The sequence below is a fragment of the Electrophorus electricus genome, chromosome 22, assembly GCF_041902795.1.
Source record: "Electrophorus electricus isolate QZ-2024a chromosome 22, ASM4190279v1, whole genome shotgun sequence".
Lineage (NCBI taxonomy): Eukaryota > Metazoa > Chordata > Actinopteri > Gymnotiformes > Gymnotidae > Electrophorus > Electrophorus electricus.
The window spans coordinates 18,247,495-18,267,527 of NC_137518.1; the positions used below are offsets into that span (position 1 = coordinate 18,247,495).

The 20,033-nt window shown below is 44.4% G+C and overlaps 2 protein-coding genes across 4 annotated transcripts in view; one reads left to right on the plus strand and one right to left on the minus strand.

Moving 5' to 3' along the window:
- Positions 1–12,825, plus strand: part of celsr2 (cadherin, EGF LAG seven-pass G-type receptor 2) — a 52,695-nt gene extending 39,870 nt beyond the window's left edge. Inside the window, exons 18-34 of one of the 2 annotated variants that reach the window (XM_035520543.2) lie at positions 325–534; positions 2,560–2,743; positions 2,816–3,134; positions 3,435–3,602; positions 4,562–4,688; positions 4,970–5,170; positions 5,341–5,515; positions 5,647–5,759; positions 6,245–6,327; positions 6,569–6,695; positions 6,911–7,018; positions 8,242–8,372; positions 8,798–8,874; positions 8,957–9,118; positions 9,317–9,487; positions 9,589–9,802; positions 10,216–12,825. In XM_035520543.2, coding sequence (XP_035376436.1) covers positions 325–534; positions 2,560–2,743; positions 2,816–3,134; positions 3,435–3,602; positions 4,562–4,688; positions 4,970–5,170; positions 5,341–5,515; positions 5,647–5,759; positions 6,245–6,327; positions 6,569–6,695; positions 6,911–7,018; positions 8,242–8,372; positions 8,798–8,874; positions 8,957–9,118; positions 9,317–9,487; positions 9,589–9,802; positions 10,216–10,312 — 2,667 coding nt within the window. In that variant the 3' untranslated portion in view covers positions 10,313–12,825. The remainder of the gene's footprint in view (positions 1–324; positions 535–2,559; positions 2,744–2,815; positions 3,135–3,434; positions 3,603–4,561; positions 4,689–4,969; positions 5,171–5,340; positions 5,516–5,646; positions 5,760–6,244; positions 6,328–6,568; positions 6,696–6,910; positions 7,019–8,241; positions 8,373–8,797; positions 8,875–8,956; positions 9,119–9,316; positions 9,488–9,588; positions 9,803–10,215) is intronic. The other variant, XM_035520544.2, reaches the window with a different exon arrangement.
- Positions 12,826–16,353: 3,528 nt separating this feature from the next.
- The window catches only part of dstyk (dual serine/threonine and tyrosine protein kinase), a 74,643-nt gene continuing 70,963 nt past the window's right edge, over positions 16,354–20,033 (minus strand). For both annotated transcript variants that reach the window (XM_035520400.2, XM_081705344.1), the window contains exons 11-14: positions 18,863–18,976; positions 17,535–17,649; positions 17,293–17,427; positions 16,354–16,999 (exon numbers count right to left, since the gene is read on the minus strand). In XM_035520400.2, coding sequence (XP_035376293.1) covers positions 16,815–16,999; positions 17,293–17,427; positions 17,535–17,649; positions 18,863–18,976 — 549 coding nt within the window. In that variant the 3' untranslated portion in view covers positions 16,354–16,814. The remainder of the gene's footprint in view (positions 17,000–17,292; positions 17,428–17,534; positions 17,650–18,862; positions 18,977–20,033) is intronic.

Consider the following 20,033-nt stretch of genomic DNA (forward strand, 5'->3'; position numbering starts at 1 on the left):
TGCTAAATAAATACATTAGAATTTAATGTAATGGCATTTGTCCAGCGACTCAGACACTTGGTGCTTCCTCTGTTTAGTTACTGTTTTGGTCATCATGCAAATTCCCTCCGGCTGGCTGGCTTGTGCGGCTGTCATACAGTCGCTACCAGTGATGGAGAGCAGAGGGTGGATGAGGGTGCACCATCTTTTCAAACTGCTTCCCACACTGCCACACAGGACAACTGAATGCATGTGCCAGGACACACCACCATGATTCCCAGGTGTCGCTCCGATTGACAGGATTGAGTAATGCCTCTCTCTCTCTCTCTCTCTTTCGCCCACCAGTCAGAGCAGGTGGCTCATAACTGGTCTGTGCTGGACTCCAGTAAGGTGCAGCAGACTGCAGGGATGCTGTATAACGCTACACTGCACACACACTCGTACTACGGCAGTGACGTGCGCATCGCCTACCACCTCACACAGGCTCTGTTACAGCATGAGAGCAGCCAGCAGGGCTTCAGCTTAGCCGCTACTCAGGACGTCCACTTCAACGAGGTACACGGCCACACACACAGACATGCATGCGCGCACATATACACACCTGCAGCAGGGCTTCATCCTAGCCGCTACTCAGGACGTCCACTTAAAAACATACACGTTATAAATACACACATGTGCGCACACACGCGCGCACATGAGCCAGCCTGTGTAACAGATGATGACCATTTTATTCCTTTCTATTCTTGTGCCTTTTCTAAACACAACTAAACCCCCCCCGACTTGAGCTATTTTACCTAAATGACCTTTTCCTAAAGAGGGAATAAAACGTTCCCTCTGTTCTGGATGTTCTCAAAGCTTCTGGATCGTTCTGGACTGTACCACTAAGCAGTGGAAGGGGGAATTGTTCTGTTCTTGAAACAAACGCGTGGCAGGCATGAGATGCACTACACACCATGTAGTGAATATCAGTACATCAGAAGGGATTACTTCTCTCTCTCTCTCTGACTCACATAACCTCTGTTGCGTTTTGTATGAGTTGGAGGTTGATGTGTATGGCATGGTTTATATTGAGGATGCTGATGCACCATAAAGCTCAAAGACATAACTACAGATGAGATGGTTGGTGTGCCAGTTTGGAGAGAAGTAACAGGAAAGGCTCATTTAAGCATGTGTCTGCCAGACCGTCCACATAGCTCTATGTTCACCTTTTGTACCCCTGTTCCTGGTGACTGAGTACTTTGAAGCCAGAACTTGGGTGGCACTGTGGAGCAAAGCTGCTCACTAAGGTTTCCCTCACACAGTAAGCCAGGAAAAAATTAAACAGAATCAACACACTGATGTCAAACATTTTAGAGCTCATTAGAAGGCAATTGTTGTTGGTCAATGAATAAAAGGATCTGACAGACGGCCATGGTATGTACGTCCTTTAAACACTACACGGAGGCAGCAGGGTGAATTTAGCATGCTCATTCAACAAATGTGCAACATTGACGAGGAGAATCAGTTTTAGATTCTTCTAATAGAATGCCGGTCATGATTTATTACATTTTGTTGGCCCCTACTAGAAACATGGAAGTCACAGTGCTCCAGTGGATTTGACAGAAAATGTTGGCTGTAACTTTAACCTTCTAGGGGATCCCAGCAAAGTATTGGTGCCAGTTAGAAGTTAGGATGTTCCATGGCATGCAAAGTAACATCAAAGACGTGCAAGGCTATAGGGCATACAATTCAATTCAATTCTGCAATTCATGAAGGACCCAAACAGAGCAGGGCAATAGAAGGAAAGAAATTGCAAATTAATTTTGGAGAATGTGTAATTTTCCCAATTGTCTTGGCAGTATTGATGGAAGGCACATTCTGATCAACACACCTCAAGGATCAGGAAGTGACTACCATAATTAAAAGGGCACTTTTTATATTGTACTTTTGGCAGCCCACTGGCATTTGGAAACACTTGGTCTGTCTCTTCTGACAGTGTGGACAGGTTTTATGATGGGGCTGCAATGTGAGTCAAAGACATTGAGGGCCATCAGTTGAACTGTGTCCTGAGTCCATTGGGCCATCATGTTCTTCCTGAGGTTCCTTCAAGACAGAAATAACTAGACTAAGGACAATTACCTCACGTGAATAGAGCCATACTCACATAATCATTTTCGATCACACGATCCCTCCCCATATACACAAAGGCACACACAAAATCTTTTAAAAAGCCCACCAACTTTCCCGCCTTACTGATTGAGTAGCTTTGCCCTAGAGCATCACCCCAGCTCTGATGGTCCAGCATCTGCAGTAGGTATAAACAAGCTTTATCTCCTTGCCCTCATGCAACATTTATGCCAGTGTGAGTATCAAATGGCCCGTAATGTCTCCCCTCCACCCTGGTCCACCTGCACATGGAATACACATTATTGATACACATCTCTGGTGCAGAGGGTCAATACAGTGTTACCATAGTGCCCAGTGGTTTATGGGTGTTGTCAGTGAAGATCAGGGCAGAGCTGTCAAGGAGTTGTCATATGACTTTGGCACTATACAATTGTGTGTGTGTGTGTGTGTGTGTGTGTGTGTGTGTGTGTGTAGCACCTGATGCGTGTCACCAGTGAGATCCTGTCTGCTGAAGTGCGTTCTCACTGGGAGCTGATCCAGCAGGTGGAGGGAGGAACAGCCTCTCTGCTCCACCACCTAGAGGAGTACACACACACGCTCGCCCAGAACATGAGGAAGACCTACCTCAACCCTTTCACCATCGTCACACCCAACATAGGTGAGAGAACACACACACACACTCTCTCCCAGCACAGCGTGATGGCTGATGGATGCGTGTGTGTTTATGCAGTCATCTCCATAGATCGCTTGGATAAGATGAACTTTGCGGGCGCCAAACTTCCCCGCTACCAGTCACTGCGTGGACCCCGCCCCCTCGACCTCGAGACAGCCGTCACTCTACCTGACTCTGTCTTCATCCCCGCTGCTGAGGTCAGAGGGCATCGACAGCATGTTGAGCTAATCCCGGAGGTTGGTAGGAACCAGTCTGTCAGTCGGAAGAGGCGGCACCCTGATGAGCGTAAGCAGAACGCCATTGCCAGCGTCATCATCTTCCACAGCCTAGCCACACTGCTCCCTCCGAGATACGACACAGACAAGCGGAGCCTCAGGTAGACGCGCGCACACACACACACACACACACACACACACACACACACACCAATACAGCCTAGCCACACTGCTCCCTCCGAGATACAACATGGACAGGCAGAGCATCAGGTACACACGCACACTCTCTCTCACTCTCTCTCTCTCTAAACGTTTATGACTTTACTGGCAGAGCGATGATGTTGGAGGTGTGGAGACGTGTCTGCTGATGTCAAGGGCCTCCTCATCCTCTGTATCTCCATTGTCATGCTGGACTCATGTCAAGTGTGTGTGTCTGCGTATGCATGCACGTGTTTGTGTAGGGTTCCTAAGCGACCGGTCATCAACACCCCAGTGGTCAGCATTACGGTGCATGACAATGAGGAGCTGGTGCAGCACGCGCTGGATAAACCAATCACAGTGCAGTTCCGCCTCGTCACCACTGAGGAGCGCTCTAAACCCATCTGTGTGTTCTGGAACCATTCTATTGTGTAAGTGTACACACACACACACACACACACACACACACACACACACACACAAAAACACACAACTTCTCTGTTGCCCTTAATGGACATACTCTTGCAGGATGGGTTTCTGACACATGCACCCCATTTGGACAAGACTAGGACTTCTAGAAATTGCTTATTTATTAATTGCTTATTTTTTCATTTTAATATTTTAATTATTTTAGTGACTGTTGTTGGCCAGAGGAGGATGGGCCCTCTTGGTTCCTCTCCAGGTTTCTTTCTCATGCTCTGGGGAGTTTTTCCTTGCCATAGTCACCTTCGCTTGTTCACTGGGGGCTTGGACTTGGACATTTGTAAAGCTGCTTTGTGACGTGTTGTAAAAAGCACTGTGTAAATAAAATGCATTTTGATTTCAGACGCACACGCATGCACGCAATGAAGCCCCCACCAGGTACATGTAGGAATTCAGCTTAGTTAGTCAGCTTAGTGCAGCTTTACAAGAATTCAAGTTCAGATGTGTCATTGTATTAGTGACGGTGATGACAGCAGGAGAAACCCCCAGTGTAGCAACATTTTAATATGACAGTAGTAGCACTGACCAGAGACACATACAGAGGAAAGGTAGCTAAGTCTCCAACACACAAAGCCTCACCATACCGTGAAGAACCACTCACTGTGTCCAACAGAGCACTTTAGATATGAGAACATGGTTCAATATCACAAGGCAGTAAAACATCAAACATTCCAGCATGGTGTGAAGCGCAGTTCCTTTTATTTTTTTTATATATATATGATATTGTTAATGGATTCAGATAAAAACATTGCCATAGGATAAAAGACATTTGAACAGCTGTGCATTCATTTTGTATCTGTGCGTGTTTGTGTGAGAGAGATGGAGAGAGAGATGGCTTTTGGTTGTGTGCGTCCTTGCATGATTTGAAAAGGCCTTTTAATGATGATGATGATGATGATGATTGTAGAGTGGGCGGGGCTGGAGCATGGTCCTCCAAGGGCTGTGAAGTCGTGTTTAGAAACAGCACACACATCAGTTGCCAGTGTTACCATATGACCTGCTTCGCTGTTCTCATGGACATCTCGCACAGAGAGGTGAGTCTCCACACACACACCCCACACACACACACACACACACACACACACACACACACACACACAGGTTCAGTGTTGTCACATTTGTGTTCACTCTTGGACTCATTTGTAGGCACATGCACATCTATTCACACATCATACAACCACATGAATGAATATTGTCTGTTGTCCCGCATGCATACACAAACACGTACACACACCGACATGTAGAATACGCTGCTCAGTGTGTGTGGGCAGGGGCAGTACAAGTAAGTGAACTGTGTGTGTATCTGCTCTCTCAGAACGGAGAGATCTTGCCAATAAAACTGGTCACCTGGAGTACAGTCGGAGTGACACTGGCCTTCATCCTCCTCACCATGGTCTTCCTCACATGTCTGAGAGCCATGCACAGCAACAAGATCAGCATCGTCAACAACAGTGCCTTCACACTCTTCATCGCCGAGCTCCTCTTCATCTTCGGTATCAACCAGACAGAGAACCCGGTACGCCATCATCTCTCCTCTCTCTCTGTCTCTCCTTTCTCTCTAGGGTTAGGCTTGTTTGTACACTCCTGAACTGATGAGCTGGATCAGGAGTGTGAACCTCTGAAGTATAGTGCAGCTGAGTGAGAACTTTAAAAAATGTTTATATCTCTCTCTGTCTCTCTCTGCAGTTTGTGTGTACGATCATAGCCATCCTGCTGCACTTCTTCTACATGTGTGTCTTCTCCTGGCTCTTCCTGGAGAGCCTGCACGTGTACCGCATGCTGAGTGAGCTGCGTGACATCAACTCCGGCGCCATGCGGTTCTACTACCTCATTGGCTGGGGAGTACCAGCCATCATCACAGGTGGGGGTTACACGTGCACGCTCATGCACACACAGCTCAAATTACAGTCGCGTCCTGCCGTTGCATCGTTGCTGATGTTGTCGTCATGTCGTTTGTTGACGTCATGGGTTATCACTTTTTGTGCGGTTTAGGACTGGCAGTAGGGCTGGATCCTGAGGGGTATGGCAACCCTGATTTCTGCTGGCTCTCTCTGTATGACACGCTCATCTGGAGCCTGGCCGGACCAATCGCCCTCGTGGTGGCTGTGAGTGCTACCTCACTTCCTTTCATATCACCTCATAGTACCTCACTTTCTCTAACACTTTAGTGATCCTGCATGGGTAATGTAGGTATAGCAGCAGCAGTAGGCCAAGAAAAATCAAATATATGAACAGAATAAATAAGTCTAAAGAGAAGAATACGTTAAGTAGAAATAACTGTAGACAAACACTCAAAATGATTCCAGTGGCTTGCTTTGGAAAATCCCAGGGATTCCAGTACCTATATACAGTGAAATATATACAGATACAAGATTAAGGATGTACTGATTGCAGAGACAGTTGTATCAAGGTTGTACATATGTTCTCAAAATATCCTATAAAAATATGCTGATGTACTGAAATACACAAACTCCTCAGCGTGCTGTGTAGCTGTGGTGATGTACAGTCAGTTAGACATGAGACAAATATAGCAGTGATAATAACAGTACATTCCGTCTGCGCGTGTGTATGTGGTTGTGTTCATTCTCAGATGAATCTGTTCCTGTACATACTGGCCTCCAGAGCCTCCTGCTCTCTGAGATCTCGCAGTTACGAGAAGAAAGAACCACCAGTGTGAGTTACACAACCTGCATATTTCTCTCTCACTCACACACACACACACACACAAAGCTGATGACCTCTGTCCCAAACGTTCAGTTTCTCTGGAAACTCTGTGTACTTTACTACTATTTTGAATGTCTCTACATCTCTTACTACAGTTACTCACCTAGAATGTTCTTTGGGTATACACTCAGTCCACACTCACGGAAAACTCTAACAGTCATGACGTGTGTTTGTGCACGTGTACGCGTAGGTACGACTTGCGGACGGCGTGCGGTGTGTTGCTCTTGGTAACGGTGACGTGTCTGTTAGCTCTGCTGTCTGTAAACAGTGACGTGATCTATTTCCACTACCTGTTTGCTGCCTTCAACTGCCTGCAGGTATCTGCCCTGCCACCTGTTCATCATTTCTGACTTCTGGTCATTACTCTCACTCATGCTCACTCTGATCATTTATTCAGTGATTTACAATTGACATTAGCTTTTAAAAAAGCTTTTAAAATAGCTTATTTACAGCCTTATAAATTATTTTTATTCTAACACACACCTGCATAATGTCTGTGTGTGTGTTTGTTTATTTGTTTATTTGTTTCCAGGGTCCCTGTATCTTCCTTTTTCGTATTGTGTTGAATAAAGAAGCTTGGAGTGCCATGCGCTACTGCTGCAGCAAAAAACGCCCGGAACACCCCATCAAATCTAAACCTGTTAGTAACACTCACACTCTCACACACACTCACACACACACACATACACACTCACACATACACATGCAACATTCTTTAATTTTATGGCATCTTTAATGCTAAATGAAGCTCCTCACATGCACAAAATTAATAAAAAATCTCAAAAGGTATGAGTTGTATAAATGATTCATCATTCCTGATTCAGTTAAATCAGCTGCTTATCAAGACGTTTGTGAGCAACATGCATTTTAAATCTTTGTCACAATCTGGCACTGGTCTTTAACATCCCAATGCACACTACAGTAGTCCAGTCTATAAAGAGTGAGTGTGTGTGAGTGAGTGTGTGTGTGTTTCTACCTGAGGCTCCTCCTGTTCGTGCGCGTGTGTTTGTGTGTGCGCATGTGTTGCAAATATACTTTCATCAGTTTCTTCTGGATTTCAGATTATACATAGATTTCAGAAAACCAATATGAACTTAATGTAAATTTACAAAGTCAATGTTTTTTCAGTAGATCTTAATTTTAAAAACTGAAAAATACTGAACACATAAGTCCTCACCCCTTCGAGCTAGTACTTGCTACAATCACTTTTTGCCGCAGTAACAGCTTTAAGTCTGCTCTGCGCACTGTGTGGGACTGGTGTTCACCCGTTCTTCCTGCTAGATTTGCTCCAGGCTGCTCAGGTTGGATGATGCTTGTGAACAGCAAACGGTGGCAGAGATTCTTGACTGGACCGAGATCTGGATTTTAAATTTGGCCATTTCGTAGTTGAACCACTCCTGTGTTGCTTTGGCCTTGTGTTGGGGAGAACTGAAAGGATCCTTTGAATGGTGAAGTTCCTCCACAGCTTTTTTTGAAGCAGGTTTTCCTGCACTGTACTTTGCACCATCCACCCATCCTTCGATTATAACAAGATGCCCCGTCCCTGCTGAAAAGCATCTCCACACCACCACACCACCACCACCACCTGTTCACTTCATTGCTGGTGGTGTTTCTGGGCAGTGTTAGGTTTGTGCCACATATAGTATTTTACATTTTGGCCAGAAGTCTCCATTTCTCTGTCATCTGGTCATAAAACCTAATCCCACATTTTCGCTGAATCTTTGTAGCAAACTCTGGATGTGCTTTGATGGGGCGATTCATCACTACCTCATTTGTAATCCAAACATGTCTGATTCCTTTCAAGGGGGATGAATACTTTTGCAAAGCGCTGCATCTAACATTCTCTATCCACTTTCTCCACAGTCGTTCACGTGCAGCGGTAGTTATGGTGATGAGGGTCTGTACCATCTTCCCTATGCTGAGTCCAGCATCTCCCTAAACGGCACACTGCATAGTGGGAAAAGCCAACAGAGCTACATGCCTTTCGTGCTCAGGTATGTCCACACATATATGCACATAAATACATGCACACATGTGCATGCATTGGTGGCTCAGTGGGTAAGGTATTAGACTAGTAATCAGAAGGTTGCCAGTTCAAGCCCCACCACCACCAGGCTGCCACTGTTGTGTCTCTGAGCAAGACCCTTAACCCTCAGTTGCTCAAGTTGTACTCAGTGATGATTGTAAGTCACTTTGGATAAAAGCATCACCTAAATGCCATAATTGTTGGCGTGCATGCACACACATTTTCTTACTGTCATTTATGCAAATATGACACGCATGTTCTCTACACAGTGACATTTGGAGGTTGTGAAATTTCATGTTTATGATTTGAAGTGTTTGGTTGTTTTATATTTATTGAGTTTAAGAGCAACACGGTTTGAGCAGTTTTGTTTTGTGTGCTGATGTTGTTTTTCAGAGAAGATGAAGGTTTGAATAACAGTCTCATTGCTCTGAATGACCCCAGCTTCCATGAAGCTGAACTTCACCCTGATGGTGAGAGTGACTCCTCAAACACCACTCACACAGCAGTTAGTGTGCACCATCATCTGAGTAACGTGTGTGTGTGTGTGTGTAGGTCACGACTCTGATTCGGACAGTGACCTGTCCGAGCTGGAGGATGATCAGAGTGGTTCGTATGCATCCACGCATTCATCGGACAGTGAGGATGAGGAGGAACAGTACCCACAGGAAGAATGCTGGGAGAACCTAGCAGCAAACACAGCCATGAAAGCCCAGGGTGAGAGCACGCACGCGCACACACAGGCACGTGCACACACACACAGGCGCGCACACACAGGCACGCACGCACACGCATATGCACAAACAAATCTTGACAAGCTTACACACATCACTCACACGCCTGCACGATGTCGAATATGACTAACAATACGTTTTCATAATGAGATTTGTCTTGTTTTTCTGTTGCCACGCACAGACTCAAGTGGGAGTGCCCCCTACTGGCCGCACGAATTTGAGTCAGGTGATGGTGAAGGGGCAGTAGGGAGCAGGGCAGAACCTGGCGGGGAAAGAGCAGACAACTGTGGGAAAGAGATCACACTACTGCTACTACCCAGCCCACACAACCCACACACACACCCACATAAAGGTGAGACTCACACACACTTTACTGAACACAAATGGAACACAAATTATGTGCGCTTTAAAAACAGTGAAGCTGCCAAACCTAATCTGCTTTCTCACACATAGGCATTCTGAAGAAGAAGCCGCTCTCACCGATTGCTGAGAGAAATGGAATCAATCGTATCCACAAGCAGCTTCCTGCCAATACCCAAGGACCCGCCTCTTCCAGAGGCTCCTCCTCCAGTGAGAACCAAGGGGGTGGAGTCAGACAGGACCAGATCAATGGCCTGGCCATGACTATAAAGGCAGGAACAGTGGACGATGACTCATCAGGATCTGAGTGAGTCTTAGCACTGTACACTTTTGATAGTGTAAACCATGTCTGCTTGCTTCTTGAGGATCTTACCTGTTGTCGCCCCCTGAGGCTCCCCCCTGTGGCCACTGTGTGAACTGCATCTCTGTCCTGGATGTGCTTCGTGGTGTGTTATGACTAAATTATCAAAGCACTCCATTATAGTAGCTGGACTGTCCATTCTGTCCTTCCACTTTATTTCTTCTCTCATCAGACTTCAGATTCATATTTCATTTCCTTCATTGATGCGGGTGATTATTTGTCCATCCCATCTCATGTCGATTCATTTATCAACAGCATCTTGGTCAGAACTACATACACTTTCTGCTTCCCTTTCTCTCTCGCTCTCTCTTCTTTCTTTCCTTCTTCCTGTCATTTGTGCTTTTCCCACACCTCTTCAGCAATTCCCACCAGACTGCCACGCGACAGACCTCATTACAAGAGGGATGTGTCTTTGCAGGTCCTAGAACTACACTCAGATCTGTCAAGTCACCCTGAAGAACCACCTACAGCCTCAGACACAGTGATGGGGACGAGCTGAGCTGCTGAAGAAACAGAGGCGCTGAACAATCCCAGAGTTCCCTGCGTCTTTTACAAATTTGTCTCCTCACCCATTATTTTACTGTGCCAAAAGTCACATTTTCCTGCTGGGATTGCACTGATTTACATGATATCTTTCTGTTTTTATTTAGTTTTTTATCTCTACGTTTGTTTACATTCTTGAAGTGATGCACTTTTATGACCATTTCCACTGCCCAGCAGATAATGATCCATGAATTCAATTTTGTTTCTACCTTTTTTTTTTTGTTGTTTAAAAATAAGATGCATCAAGACATTGAGTTTTCCCAGAAGCGTCTCAATCCAGTGTGATTGTTTTGAAAATATCAGGGCAATGTCATTCACAAAACTAAAAAAAAAATGACAGAGGATCTAGTGCAGTGAACTCGGAGCAGAGGTGAGAGATTCCACAGGAGGGTGTGGGAGACCTGCCAGAAGCAGTGATGGGTTGGGAGCACGTCCGAGGCCGAACTCAGAGTGCAGAAGATGGCGCACAAGCAGCGAGTTGCCGTGGGAAGGAGAGTGCTGGAGTCTTCATGACAGATGAGGGAAAAGATGCTGCAGACCACTGGGATCAGACCACTGGGATCAGACCACTGGGATCAGACCACTGGGATCAGAACGGTGATGAAGTGTGTTCATCATGCTCCATATCCAAACAAACTTAATGCTGAATAAGTTTGGGATATACTGCCATTCTGTATGTATGTATACACACACGTTTACCTGTGGAGTTTTCTCCACTGTTCTGCCTTCTTTTAATACCATGTAAAGAGCAATAGAAGACACAAACTACAAAACGGTACCAATTTTGCTTTTTTGTGAGAATTTTATATGGACATTTTGTAAAAAAAACAAACAAAAAAACAGATTTGTCAGGAGTTGCCTTTTATCACTTTTACTCAAAACAACTTTTGTATTTTAGACCTTAGAAATGAAGGATGCTGTTTTTGTAAATATTCCAGATGTGTTGATTAAAATTAATTGTACATTAAAAAGGTTTTTAAATTGTACAAGCCTGACCCCAGGATTGAAATATACTGTAACTCTTCAGCTAACTCTTCATAAATGTGCGTGTGAGAGTGCACAGATACTGATGTTTTGTGTTTGTTGAAACAGTGGCTCAGTTTAATTCTGAGTGATGAGTTTTATTTGGGTGTGTGGACACAGCCCAGCATTTTACTGTTGTGTTGCTCCTGATATCTTTCCCTTTTCATAATGATTGCATCCAAAACTGCATACCACTATAGTAAACCAAATGTTACCAGAATAAACCTCATACTATTATATTCTAAATGGCATACTTCCATACAAAACCACATGCTAGTATATCTAAATCATTTAGATTTCCTTTAGATTTCTAAATTGCACTATTTAACTCCCCCCAGGTTATGCCTCAGGTGTTTGATTAAATAGCAACTAATTATATATTGATTTGCCCTCTCTACTTGTGTACTAACAGCACATATGGTATGTGGTTTTGAAAGCAATAAGTCTTGTGATGTAGTGTAATTGTTATATGTAACCTAAAACAAAGCCTTATGCTTATGGAGAACTTTTTTTCCAGCTGTGGCTTTTGAGATAGTCAGGCATGCATCACTAGGAGGTTCTTTTAATTTGCAAACATTTCATTCCAGAGTGGAGTCAGAAAAGGCTTAAGCTGTTTGAATTTTAAAGCAATAAATACAGTCCTCTTGTTATTTAGCTGTACACCAAAAGCAATTGGAACATCTCTGATCAGGGTCTTTCCATTCTAAAGCAATCAAGGCTCAGCTGAATTTAAAAGTGAGATTTTATATATCAAGTTTTTAAAATAGAAGGACAAGTGTAAAGTTGTGTGATCGTTTGTTTGTTTTTTTTGTCCAGCGGCGTCAGGGAGGCACTTCTGGACATAAAAGTCCTTGATTGTGTACTTGAATGCCAGAGGCATTTAAGCCCATGGGTAATTAATTCAGCAGTTCCTCTAACAGCTTGGTTACTTTATCACACCTATCTAGTGGGAAAAGGGAGAACTCTTGGTTTTCTCTTGCTTCAAGGGCATTTGAATATCATGGGTATATACTGTACTGAACTCGCTGGCTGCTAGCTAGGGTTTCTCTAGCAGCACCATCTGCTGGACAAAAAACAAAACAAAACAACCCTCTACGTGTTTCTCTTTGTAATTCTCAGCATCTAAATCCCTGTCATTTAATGAGTGAGTCAGGCAATGCTACAGTCTACTGGACACAATGGTAGCTAAACATGGTAGAACAGACATTTTTCTGTGTGGAAACACTGTAAATGATCTCTAAACTGGAGTAAAGCAAAATTCAGTTTTTTAAGCATTTGAAACTTGCTTGTGTTACCTATCCCTCAATTCATTACTGTTCTTACAGCTTTAGATGGAATATGCACTCCTGTCTCGTAAACGCACTCGGATGATATTTGCTTTTTAATAAACTCAGAAGAAATCTCCTGGGTCTCGGCCCGCTTGTGCTGCACACTAGTCCACCTGCGGCACTGCTGCTCGGTCTTTATTGTGCCGCCTCAGTAGAGAGCACAGCCTGTTTGTCCAGCTGTGGAGGGAGGCCAAGGCGCCGCACTCTCTATCGTTCTCCTTCAGTGGAGCAGGGCTTTTGCCCAACACACGGAGCCTCAGGAACTCTATCCGCTCCTGGACTTCCAGCGTCATGGCATGTTGAGCTCCCAGAATCTTACAGTACTCTGCAGTCACACAGAGCCAATGGATAACAATGCATTACACGAGGTGCAACAGCACATTACAGGCACTTAATGTCAGAATACAACACCACTTTACAGGTAGTCAGTGTCAAACTGCAGTCCTGGTGAACCACTAGAGTTTGGAACAGTGCATTCGCATCGTGGTTCACCTTCCTCAGTGTTCATCAGAATCTGCAACGTCTCCTTCTCGTTCATACACACCAGGGGCAGGGGAACCTGAGGTAGACCGGAGCAACAGTGTGCGTACGCATACGCACGCACACACATACATGCGCACACACAATGGTAGCTAAACATGGTAGAACAGACATTTTTCTGTGTGGAAACACTGTAAATGATCTCTAAACTGGAGTAAAGCAAAATTCAGTTTTTTAAGCATTTGAAACTTGCTTGTGTTACCTATCCCTCAATTCATTACTGTTCTTACAGCTTTAGATGGAATATGCACTCCTGTCTCGTAAACGCACTCGGATGATATTTGCTTTTTAATAAACTCAGAAGAAATCTCCTGGGTTTCGGCCTGCTTGTGCTGCACACTAGTCCACACTATGTCCACGCACACAGCCACTAGGGGCAGGCCTTACGCTGGTCCTGTGGCCCAGCTCTTGCTGTGTAAACAGCTCTCGGTAGGCGGCGTCCTGGCTCAGCTGCCTGACGCGGTACCCTCGGCCGGGGGCCAGTTTCCACTTGCCAAAGCAGTGGGTGACGGAAGGAGCAGTACCAAACTCCACGGCTGTGGAGGAAAAGGAAGTGACGTGGAGGAGCACACAGGACTGCCACCGAAAATGAGTGCGTGACATAAGTTAAAACAAAAGAAAATTGATACTTGAAACAAAATGTTTCATATTTGTCTATTTCCATGGCCCGAGACTGTCGGTAATGGATGTCGAGGTATTTCTGATGTTACTATAATGGAAGCACATGAAAGGTTGTTCCCTGTGACTCGTGTTTACAAGAAGACCTGAACTGGTCTTGTTTTTTACTAAACTTTTACTTTTCTGTGTTTGTTGAAACAGGAAGGGACTTACATGGATTCCCCTGTTTTTTTGCTGTTTCCTAAACATAAGCACAGAACCGAAAACACTTTATGAATATCAATTGCATAATCCAATTATTTAATAGATATGATCTGCTATTTAATTTGGCATTAAACACTACTACACTTCCTGAATCATTGTACCCTGACCTGACATTAACCACCTGTTTTTTTGGCTCATCTTCACCATAGCCTTCCTCAGTCAGCCACTCCATATCAGCTTGGCTTTGAGCAAGCACCTTCATGAAGCCCTTATCTTCCTTGTTGGACTGATCATACTCTTCCTCTGAGCTGGGTGCACTACTGGCACACAAATCAAAACAGTGTTACACTAATGAGAGAAGCAGTGTAAATGAAAGTGTTGGCCCAGGAAAGACTAAAGGTCAGCTTACGCAGCACGGCGCTCCGGACACACGCTGTCAGGCTGCTCCATTAGTCTGCAGGAACTCTGTGTGTGTGTGTGTGCAAAAGGGCATCAATAACACACCTACAATATCAATTTTCAAACATGTGGAACCAGACCAGATATATGGGTAATTGGTTGTGCAGAAATAATATCATTAACACATCAACCAAAAATGAATCTGCAGAGCCAAAGCTGATCTTAACCGTTGATGCCACCGTTTTGGGGGGGAATCTATGAAGAACTTAATGCATTTCAGGTGTTAGTTCAAAAAACAGTTTTCTTACCTTGCAAGGCAATGAAAACTGCTTGTTTTTGTGTATTTGTTTTGAAAAACACTTAAATAATGCACTGGCATAAACATAAGTTATAGAACCAGGTCAATTATTACATCAGAAAGCCCAGTTGTGTGTTTTTGAGATTTTAATCAGATTGAGCTTTTATTCGTTTTCTAGCTTCTTACTACTGCAATCTCCAGCGTGTACTAGTACCAAACTATTTAATGAGCATTTAACTTACACATATTTGTTCTTGTGTGTTTCCTTTAAGAACACAAAGCCCTTGGTCATGCAGAGGATTGTTGGATCTCACCTTGTCCCTGCTCTGATCAAGCTATATGGTGTTTGGTGAGAAGGGTATGATGTTGGGTGGAGAGGTTTATGAGGAAGGATGAGAATGCCTAAGTGATAAAATGAAGGGGTTTTTTTATTGAAAACTACATTCACACACTTTATGGCTCACACTGTAACACCTGTGGTCATCTCTTCCACACACTACAGCTCCCCTACTAAAAAATCCACAGTAGTGTTCCTGCTAAAAAAATCTTTTCAGCAAACTTTTTATAGAGGAATTGAAATGTCATGTTGGTATGCTTCAGAGAAACATTTTTGTTTGTATATATGAATAAATCTGTATTTGACTTTCAGTTTAATCAACACCAGCATAGACAATTCTTTTCCCCGGACAATTCAACCAGAATAATATAAGTCACAAGTGGCAATTAAGGGTCCAGCACAACTCCGCTCACTTTTGCAGGCCACGAATTCTAAGTTTTAGAAGCTTCCCTCTGTCAGCAAAAATGCACCAAAACTGGCCAGCTATCTCAAACTACACTGAATGTTCCTATCAAATAACAGATAGAGAAATTTGAACATACACTATGGGAGCACTGACTGACACTGTGCAGGCCATACTGTGCGCCGATGTCTACATGTTTTTGAGTTTCAATGTCTTGCAAACATTTTCATACCAAAAATAAGTGTACATGTTCCTAACAGGATCGGTGTAAGAAATATGCTTGTTTTGCATGCTAAAATTGGCAATAGTGTCCCACTGTCCCATCACTAGCAAACTTTATACACTTATAGAAAATCCAACTCCCCCAAGACCATTCAAGTTTCGTGTAGATCAGCCAATATTACGCCCATCAAATGCATGCCAAAATCTGATTGGCCATGTTTTTAGTCATGGAGTTGTACTTAAGTTTCTGGAAGGATTCGTAACCTGCTGAGCAGAATGCAGTTTCGGCAGTTCTTGAGAAACAATTATATGCACGTTATAGTGCCGCCTCTTGAAAAAGCTGTGCCAAATTTGAAAAAAAGACTTGTCTATGACACATGTCACAACCTTTAATGCTGTGCTGTAGCCCCTGCATGGTGCCCCTTCCCAACAAGTTTGGGTGGTCCTCAGCTTTATGGTCTTTGCACTCCCTTGTGTTTCAGTGGAGAAAAAGAAGAAAAATAAGAAGAAATAAACAAATTACAATAATTATTAAAACAGGAGTGATAAAAACATATGACATCTTGGAAAAAAAAACAAAACTCCTCAATAACCTTTTATTAAAAAAAAGAAAAACAAAATTGTCTCAAGATAGCAATAAACTAATTTAAACACCAGCTAAAATGAAGTCTTTTTTGTTCTATAATACTGCAAAAACCTGACTACTTTTAAAACTCATGTCTAGTAACAATCCTAACACAAAGCAGCAATGAGCATGCATTTTGATAGGGTATAGTGTAGGTATGTGTGTGCGCACGCGCGGTACGACTTTTTATATAAATACAGAGGAAACAAAACACACATACATACATATTTTGAATTTGTATCGCTGAGAATATAAATAGTGTATCAGGCTCCTACTGCTGGAGCTCAGGAATGTTCCTAGTCTCCCCAACCTCCAGAAATACAAAAAACATGCCTTTTAACTTATCATTCTCGGCACATGTTCCTATGGGAGTGTGTTGAAGTGTCTCAGTGTTTGCATATTCATTTGTATTTGTGTTCTAATTCGAGTCCTCAAGGCTGCCGCTCTTGAGGTCAGATCCATCACATAGCCGGACCATGATGCTTTGCAGGCTGGGCTGCACGATTCCGAGCAGGGGCCTCTGGGAAGGGTCTCCATTCCAGCAGGCCTCCATCAGCTGCCAGCACTCCTCATCGAAACTGGGTAAGCGCTCAGGGCGCGAGCCTACAATATCATCATCATCATCATCGTCATCATTGTCAGTTAACAAAACATGCACGAAGCACCTTTCATTCAAATATGAACTACATGATCATGATGTTCTAGTGGCACATCCACACAGTGTTCTATATCCACACATTTGAACTGTTTCCATACTAGTAAAACGGTTCTTGACAGAAAGATAGACAGATAATGAGCAAAAGTACAAAGACATAGATGATGAACAAGAAAGGGGGTAGAGAGAGAGAGAGAGAGCAAGAGAGAAAGACATGGGGGAGTTTGTAAGTGTGCATTACCTCTCTTCACATTGTTCCAGAGCTGGTCTTTACTGGAACATTTCTCAAAGGCCTCAGGAAGTTTGACCGATCCAGTGCACAGATACCAGAACAGAATCCCGAAGGCATACACGTCAACGGAATGATCATACTTTCCTACACACACACACACGCACCGAGGCAAAACACACCATCCTGAATTTCTTATTGTTTCAAAGATAATGAACGTATGAATATATGTATGGGGTATGTGCGCGTCCAACCTGTGAACAGCTCCGGGGCCATGTGTATAGGGGTTCCCACTATACTACCGGACATCATGGCTTCTGGCTTACAGAAGCCCAGGTCAGTAATCTTAGCCCGGTTCTGCTTGTCCAGCTACATGCAGAAAAACAAGCACAACACAGGACTTTAGAATACAAGGACAAATATAGTCATTTCTCCAGTGCACCTGCTACACACGTGCATGACCAGAACTCCAGTTAACTGCATCATCTGCATCATCACAACGCAAAACAAGTGCTGCCGTGGAAGGCTAGAACTAGTCAGCCAGTTTCCCCGGTGAAGTAAAGCAGCAGAGATGTGAGGCAGAGTGGGACTTCCTACCATCTCCTGCATGCACACGGTTTTTGAAAGGCATTAGTAGAGGAATGTAGACCAAAGCTGGACCAAAGGCATTAGTAGAGGAATGTAGACCAAAGCTGGTGAACGTGTTGAACAACTTTACTTAGGAGATCCTCCTCTTCAAAAAGTACTCAAAATGAAAAGTGATTTAATACCAGTTACATTAGAAACCCATCTATAGGCATGTTATTTAAAACTTGAGCAGCAAAAGTAAAGCAAATGTTTATCAAAGGATTATTATTATCATCATCATCATCATTCCTGCTTAGTGTCAAGAACCAGCTATAGCTTGTTTATCAAATTCCATATCACTACTCATCTCATCACTGGACAAATGGTATGAACAAAATTCAGTTTGCAGTGAATGTTCTCAAGCCTTCTTTGTGAAAGAGTCCATTTAGTTTCTAAAGTTTCTAAAGCCTGCAGTGCTTGAGTCCAAACCACAATGTAGCAGAAGGAAACCAGTTTGGATCCATCCATGAACTGGGATAATGGAGAGGTGACGAACGGCAGAAGCTGAGTGGCTAACCTACGGTACTCAGCTAATGCTCATGAAATTAGCTCATGGCTTCAAACACTCTCCAACATCCTAATTTTAGCACAGACAAATGAGAAGAACAACACATACTGCCCACCAGGTGGCAGAATCTCAGGCAAGAATGTGGGTCAGTGGAGAATCGCACAAAGTCATCTAGGCTTGCTGAAGCCAGCCAGCATCACATCTGGATGCAGTACGATGACGTGAGTCTGTGATACCAAGGAAACGCTCTGCTTCACATGCCTGTTTATTTTGCTGGCTTAAGAGGAATGTATGCATGTCTGTGTTTATCTGATTGGCTTAAGGACAAATGTGGGTGTGACTGCTTCTTTCACTGACTAGATGAATGCGTGCCTATGTTTATCTGATTGGCTGGAGGAGAATGTGTGATGAGAGGGAGCTGCTCCTCTGCCCCAGTGCTCCACCCACCAGGACGTTCTTGAGTTTGATGTCTCGGTGCACAAGGCCCTGGCTGTGCAGGAAGCGAATCCCTTCCACGACATCCAGAGCAACCTGCAGCCGCTCCTTCAGGGACAGACCAGCCTGTGGGGCGCACACACGCACGAATGCACATGTTCAGATTAAATAGATAAAAATTGCTGTAATTGCACTATGCTAATTTTCTTCATGAATGGTCCTTCGAGTGGGTCATCTATTCACTTAAGAGCACAGCTATCCTAGAGAAACACAACCACAGACATTTCTACGTTCCAATAGTGTGTGTGTGTGTGTGTGCGCGCGTGCGTGCGTGTCTGCACCTTCAGGCCTGTGTACAGGTCTCTGTGCAGTCTCTCCATGATGAGCAGTACTGCGATGCTGGAGCCTCCCCCGTATGTGTGTGTGTGTGTGTATGTGTGTGTGCGTCTGCATCTTCAGGCCTGTGTACAGGTCTCTGTGCAGTCTCTCCATGATGAGCAGTACTGCGATGCTGGAGCCTCCCCCGTATATGTGTGTGTGTGTGTGTATGTGCGCGTGTGCGTGTATGCGTGTGTGTGTGTGTGTGTGCGCGTGTGTGTGTGTGTGTGTGCGCGCGTGTGCGTGTGTATGTGTGCGTGTGTGTGTGTCTGCACCTTCAGGCCTGTGTACAGGTCTCTGTGCAGTCTCTCCATGATGAGCAGTACTGCGATGCTGGAGCCTCCCCCGTATGTGTGTGTGTGTGTGTGTGTATGTGCGCGTGTGCGTGTGTGTGTGTGCGTGTGTGTATGTGTGTGTGTGTGTGTGTGTGTGTGCGCGTGTGTGTATGTGTGTATATGTGTGTGTGTGTGTGTGTGTATGTGCTCGTGTGCGTGTGTGCGCGTGTGTGTATGTGCTCGTGTGCGTGTGTGTGTGTGTGTGCGCGTGTGTGTATGTGTGTGTGTGTGTGTGTGTATGTGCGCGTGTGTATGTGTGCGTGTGTATGTATGTGTGTGTGTGTCTGCACCTTCAGGCCTGTGTACAGGTCTCTGTGCAGTCTCTCCATGATGAGCAGTACTGCGATGCTGGAGCCTCCCCCGTGTGTGTGTGTGTATGTGCGCGTGTGTGTGCGCGTGTGTGTGTGTGTGTGTGTGTGTGTGTGTATGTGTGTGTGCGTCTGCACCTTCAGGCCTGTGTACAGGTCTCT